The sequence below is a fragment of the Elephantulus edwardii genome, unplaced genomic scaffold, assembly GCF_000299155.1.
Source record: "Elephantulus edwardii isolate Elephantulus edwardi_28Jun2011 unplaced genomic scaffold, EleEdw1.0 scaffold00001, whole genome shotgun sequence".
Lineage (NCBI taxonomy): Eukaryota > Metazoa > Chordata > Mammalia > Macroscelidea > Macroscelididae > Elephantulus > Elephantulus edwardii.
Window position 1 is genome coordinate 15695907 of NW_006399751.1, and position 6941 is coordinate 15702847.

The 6941-nt window shown below is 43.1% G+C and overlaps 1 protein-coding gene across 1 annotated transcript in view; it reads right to left on the bottom strand.

Annotated features, from left to right (window-relative positions):
- Positions 1-3932, bottom strand: part of CCDC150 (coiled-coil domain containing 150) — a 113599-nt gene extending 109667 nt beyond the window's left edge. Inside the window, exons 1-2 of the mRNA XM_006878926.1 lie at positions 3762-3932; positions 3425-3547 (exon numbers count right to left, since the gene is read on the bottom strand). Of these exons, the coding sequence (XP_006878988.1) occupies positions 3425-3547; positions 3762-3932 (294 nt within the window). The remainder of the gene's footprint in view (positions 1-3424; positions 3548-3761) is intronic.
- Positions 3933-6941: the final 3009 nt, after the last annotated feature.

A 6941-nucleotide genomic window follows, 5' to 3' on the forward strand; every position in this document is an offset into this window, starting at 1 on the left:
CAGTATGGGTGATGAAGAAACCTTACTTACCTAAAACTTCAAGTGTTTGACTATTAACCTGCAAGCTGATAGCTCAAATCCACCCAGAGGTACCTCAAAAGAAAGGCCTGGTGATCTGATTCCCAAAGGTCACAGCTTTGAAAACCTTATTAAGTGTTGTCATGTGTCAATGAGTTGGAACTGATTCATAGCTGACCCTCCAGGGGTTTTCAGAGGCAGTTATCACACGACAACAGAGTGCTCCTCTTTCTCCCTTGGAGCAGCTAGTAGATTTGAACCATGTGCCTTTGAGTTGGCAGTGCCACTAGGCCACCAGAACACCTAATTTGAAAATTACTTATGTGAATAAGACCAACATCATAAGTAACACACTAGTAAGAGCTGTTGTTTTATGCCATCGAGTTGACTAGGACTCATAGTGGCCCTGTGAACAATGGCTCAGAACCATGCCCTATCCTGAGCCAAGTTCACGGTCTCTGACATGTCTGACCCCAATGCCTCAGTCACTATGTCAGTTCATTTCCTCTAAGGCCTTTGTCTCCTGTGCTGATTCTCCACCCTTCCAAGCACAATCTGTTAGTTGTTGTTAGGTGCTGCTGAGTGAACTATTACTTAGAGCAACCCTATGAACAACAGATACGAACCCTGTCCTATCCTGTGCCATCCTCACAATCTTTGACACACTCAAGCCCATTGCTGTGGTCACTCTGTCAGTCGACCTGGTTGAGAGTCTTTTTCTCCTTTGTCATCTACCTTTCCAAGCATGATGTCCCTCTCCAAGGAACAGCCTCTTTTCGCAACATGCCCAAAATATGTGAGATGAAGTTTTATCATCTTTGCCAAGGAGCACTCTGACTGCACTTTTTTCCAAGACATATTTGTTATTTTAGCATGATCTAGGTGACTATATGGGAAGCAGGAGTGGTATCCATTTCCAAAATAGTTTGCCTCTGGAAACCCAATGAACTTGGAGAACCGAAGAAAGTTCAGAGGGTCACTATGAGTCTTGACATTTAACAAGGCATTTAACAACAACAACAACAACAACAGGTGGCTATAAAAAAGGGAATGCTGGTGGCGTTGTTCATAGGGAGTTTCACTCTGACAAGTCAAATCCAGCAATAGAGCTCCAGGGAAGAAAGATGTGCAATCTCCTTTCATGCAATTTATAGCAACATAACGGTGAGTCAGCTATGAGTTAGGGCCCACTTAATGGCAGCAGGTATTTCTGTGGACAGAGATTTCATTTGATACCTTGCAATTGTTACAGTTATTTGCTGCTGGTTCCAAAATAACAGGCCAGGAGTTCAATGCTCTTAATGCTATCACTGGGGAAAAAATTTTTTATCCATGAATCTGATTTCATTCATTCATCCAACATACATTTCCTAAATGTTTGCCATGTTTCAGCTACTATTCCAGGTACTGAGAACGGTGAACAAAACCGGTAAAAATTCCTTGCCCTCATAGAGCTTACATTCCAGCTGACAAAGAGAAATGTTAAGTAAAAATAGTTTGTCCACTGACAGTAAATGTAAAGAAAAATAAGACTATGTCAGAAGCATAGAAATGGTGGTTAGGGTGCAGAATTTCTTTTCAAACAGAATGGGCAAAGAAAGCTTCACTGAAATGCAATTTGAGCAAGCTTTAGAGGAAGTACAGAATTAAATCCTCTGGCCATCTAGGAACAAAGGTCAAGAAAGTCTGAACAGTGAGTGGAAAGCCCTAATAGGGGGAGAAAACCCAAAACCAAACAACCCTGTTGAAACAACAAACAGTAGGGGAGTCAATTTTCCTGGAAAGGAGTGACACTAAGAATGGCTAGACAAGGTCAGAAGATACCAAGACTAGATCACAAACGAGACCTGAAGGTCATTATGAAGGTTGGACTCAGTGGTCTAGAGAACTGTTAGAGGCTTTAGAGCTAATAAGTATAGTTGTTGTTGTTAAGTGCCATAGTTAGATGACTCATAGCAACCCTATGAATGAAAGGCCTGTGCACTGTTTATAGAATTTCCAGAGGCAAGCCCTTTCGGAAGTGGATGACACTCCTGCTTCCAAGCTTGTTTTAATCAGGGAGCTCCAGGAAACACTGTCCCCCATGGGTAACCATTCTCACATTTGGCACATCAGTGTCACAGTGCTCGGCATCACAGCAACCACGAGCTACCTCTGTACAGCAATGCACAGACCACTTAATAAGTATAGAGATTTAATTTAGGTTCTACCAAGAATACTCTGGCTGCACTTCTAGGTGGGAGAGGGGCAAGGGCAAAAGGACAAAGATTAGTTAAGGGAGAGGTACAATAATCCAGAGAGCGTTCTGGTGGCTTAATGGTAAGGAGTGCTGTCAATCCAGAGGCAGGCAATTAGAATCTACCAGCTAAAGGTAGGCAATCTCCTCCCATGAGATTTAGATTTATGAAAAACTAGGCTCTGCTATGCATTGGTTCCACTCCACAGTACACAACAACAGTAATCAAAAGAAGTGATGCTGCTAGCTCTGATCAGAGTGACAGCAGTGGAGGTCAGAAGCAGTCAGAGTCCAGTCATATTTCAAAGAGAGGATTTGTTAGTAGATTATCTAGAAGAGATGAGCACCCAAGCTTACCCAGAGACAATTAAAGTCTGCTGGGTAAAAACAGTTTTAGGGGAAAGACGGAATGAACTAGTGTCATCTAGAAATGTTAGTTTACACCAGAAAGGTATCTAACAGATTGAATTTATGGATTTGACATTCAGGACAGAGGTATGGACTGAACAAAACTCAATGAACTTTGATAAATAACATTACTGAAAACCTTCAGGCCTTTTGTTCAAAGGGTCACTATGAGTCATGCTCAACCGGAAGGTAATCAACACAGTCACCACAGTATATGCATAGTTTATGCAGTTATAAGACAAGAGTCCAGTTTCAAAATTCAGGCACGTAAGTAGTTTGATGGCAACTGAAACAGCCTAATTGTAAGTTTCTCCATAGCAGAGTCAGGTTCTTGATCCTTCCCCCACCCACCCCCATCTTCAAGTGTTGCAAAGAACCTAGGACATGGTGGGTAGCAAATAAATCCTAACTAGGCTGGGGAGGGAGTGGAGGAGAACCCAACCGGGAGATCAGACAACAATTATTTATCAAGTGTCAGATACCCAGGAAGCCACAATGCATTGAATACCCTCCCTGACACCTACATTCTAGTAAGGAGGTCAGGGAAGGTAACTAGTGGCCAGGACCTAACATTAACATCCAAGTGACCTTGCCGAGAACATATAACTCTTATCCTATCCTATTGTTGTTGGGCATGGTCCAGTCGGTCCTGCGTCACAGTGACCCTGTGTCAAACAGAATGAATCACTGTGCAGTCCGGGACAATCGCTGTTGTGTTTGAGCCTACTGTTGCATACAAATAAACATGGTCCTGGAGCGTACCCGGCTACCTCGTGGTTGAAGTCGGGTCAATGCAAATTTCGTGTCTAAATGGCTTTCACCCGCATCCAGTGCAGTAGCGCCATAAATCAGTACCCAGGGTCTGGTGGGCAAAGATGGATAGAGCTAAGGAATTAAGAAAGTGGCAGGGAGTGACAACGTGAATTTCTGCCAGCAAACCCTTAGCCTTGGCCCGAGGCCCACCCACTTGGGCCCAGAAGCCTCACCCCACAGGCCATCGGGCACGCCAGTGGATTAGTCAGGCTGCAAACGGGCCGGTTTCCAAGGAACTAAGGCAACGCTTTAAAAGAGCCCGCGCCTATGGCGACAGCTCTCGTACGCAGGCGCGGCAGTGACAAGGCATACTGGGAATTGCAGTTTTCTGGGCCCTGGGGTCCTGTGCCCCGGGCGGGACCCCGCCTGGAACCCGGTGGCGCACGGAAACGCGCGGCCCCGTGACCCGGATGACGACAGGGCTCATTGTGCTCGCGAGCGGGGCACGCTGGGACATGTAGTTTCCGCCCACTCACCTTCCAGCGGTCTCCTGGCCTCCCGGGAGTTCTGTGACTTTCTGAGACTGAGTGTGCGAAGGATGATAGAAGAATTGCTGCCTTTGAGTTGTGATGCTGGAGACGAGTATTGAGCATACTATGGTCTGTCAAGAGAATAAACAGGTCTGTCCTAGAGAGGATGAAACAAAGCTGCTCCTTGGAGGCCAGCACTTTGACCCTCCATCACATACTTTGGGCATGTTGCCAGGAGGGGCCAGTTCGTGGAGAAGGTCATCTTGCTTGGAAGGGTACAGGGTCAGCGCAGGAGAGGAAGACTCTACATGAGATGGATTGACACAGTGACTGTGGCAATGGGGTCAGGTGTGTCTGAGACAAGGTGACATTGGCTGAAAAGAAGACAAGGTGTCCGAGCTGTTGTTCATAGGATCACTAAGAGTCCTAGTAAACTGTTGTTGTTGTTATGTGCCATCGAGTAGTAAACTAGAAGGCACAAAACAACAGCAGGCAAGAGGAAGCTCTGGTGGCTTAGTGGTAGGGAGTTGTGTTGCCAACCCAAAGACAAGCAGTTAGAATCCATCAGCTGGTCTGCAGGGGGGTGGGGGTGGGGAGATAATGCAATCTTCTGTGAAAACCCTTTGGAGGATCGGCTATCGGTCTATTTCAACTCAAAGGAACATAACAAAAGCGACAGCAGGTGAGATTCTAAGTTTTTACTTTTAAAAAGTTTTTAGTTGTAAAAGGATCCAAACATGGGTAACAAACTATTGCTCATGAGCTTTTTTTTTTTCCGCTCATGAGCTTTCAGGAAAGAGTAAAAATAATAATAGAAGCACAGACATTCTCATGGAAGGAAAAGTCAAACCCCTCTGTGTTCTAGTCAGGAGAGCCAGAAGGAGAGTAAATAAAACGTGGTATCTGCGCTCATATCTTTTGACTTCTTCAGTGTAAATAATTTCTTATTTTGTTGACAGGTGAGTAAATAAGTATGCTTAAATCTGATATAAATACCTAAGAACAAGCGTTGAAAATAAAGTTTGGAATCACAGTTACCAAAACAAAGAAGCATTTTATACTGAAAAGGCAACACAGCTTTGCTTTTCAGTAGCACAACTACAAAGCACCTGTTACTACCACCTAGGCAACTACTTTTCTGTCCTCTCCCTGGGGACAAAGCTGCGAAATCGCTTCAGTCCACTAATGACTGCAGTCAAATCGGAGAAGAGTCCTCAATTACTTAGCAGTGGCTGGCTGAGTCAATCTGGATGTTGTGGGTCTTCCCACAACTAAACCACTGCTGCATGAGATGGGGAGAAACAGCCATCAAACCACATGTATAAAACTCAGCGGATTTAGTGAAAAAGAAATGAGAACTATATTCAGGTAAAGGGCCAGACAAAAGTTTTTATATGAAAATTGGGAATATATAGTGCATCAATCCTAGAGCATTCTCAAATTATGTGTATTTTCTATTATAGTGGCCTCTCAGTTAACTATGGAACTAGATGAGAAATAAATATGTGCAATCCACAGATAATCCCCACATTTCATTTTAGGTTTTCAGTTACTTATTAGGATTATTTGGAAGAATATCACAGAAGCAATGTTCTGTCCTTTTTGAAATATTATGTGAGATATACATGGCATTTGGATGTCTTACTACTTATGAAATTAACCTTGGTCATTTGCTTAAGAAAATGCCTCTCACTCATTGCTAGTAAGTGGAAACTGATTCAGAGCTGAACCTCTAGTACATTGCTATGGAGCTGCTGGTGGATTTGAACCTCTCACCTTTGGTTTGGGAATAAAACTCTCCACCCATTACACCACCAGGATATTGGAAGGAGGTTTCTAGTAGATATTTAACTATAATCTTCCTCTTTGTAGTAAATAAACATCTGGGGAGAGATGCTTTGAGGCTATACAAAAACCCTATTTGACTTTAACTTTATGCATCTATTTCTAAAATAATTTCCCTGGGATTATCTTTAATAAAATAGAAATATTCCCTGAATCATTGTAAATGGTTAAAGACAAAACCATTTCAATAGTTTATTTCCGCTTATAGTGCCTCACAGGACATAGTATGACAACTCCATAGGGTTTCCTAGGCTACACATTTTTTAGAGAAGCATCGTTTTCCCACCAAATAGTTCACCCTAAGTGTTTGGTTGTTGTTAGGTGCCTTCGGGAGAAGTATGGCTCAAAGGGACCCTATGAACAACCAGATCTGAACTCTATCCTACCCTGTGTCATCATCATCTCCGACATCCTTGAACCCATTGCTACAGTCACTGTGTCAGTTCATATGGTTGAGGGTCTTCCTATCTTTTGCTGACCCTCCACCTTCCCAAGCATGATGTCCCTTTCCAAGGAATAGCCTCTCCTAACAACATGCTGAATGTAGGTGAGATGAAGCTTCATCATCTTTGCCTTCAAGGAGCCTCTGGCTGAGCTTTCTCCAAGACACATCTGTTTATCCTTTTGGCAGTTCATGGATATTCAGTACTCTTCTTTAACACTACAAGTCAAAGATGTAAATTCTTCTATGATTTTTATTAATTATCCAGCTCTCAGATGCATAGCAAGTGACTAAAAAAGATCACAGCCTGAATCAGGTGCATATTAGTCCTCAAACTGACATAATTGCTCCTCAGTAATTTGGAGAGGTCCCTGATAGCAGATCTGCCCAATGCCATAAATCTCTTGATCTCCTTCCTCTTGGTACCAAATGTTGTTGATTGTCAATATAAGTAAGATGAATTCATTGACAGTATCAACCTTTTTCTCTCTAATGATTTTTCTTATCAATGCAGTGGTGAGGATTTTTGTTTTGATGTTGAGATGTAATCCATGTTGATATTCTGTGACAAGTACCTCAAGTCCTCTCAGCAAGCAATGTGTGTCATCTTCATAACACAGGCTGTCCTCCAATCCTGATGCAACATTCTTCTTCACAGAGTCTGGCATCACAAATTATTTGCTCAGCATAAAGATTGAATACGTGTGGA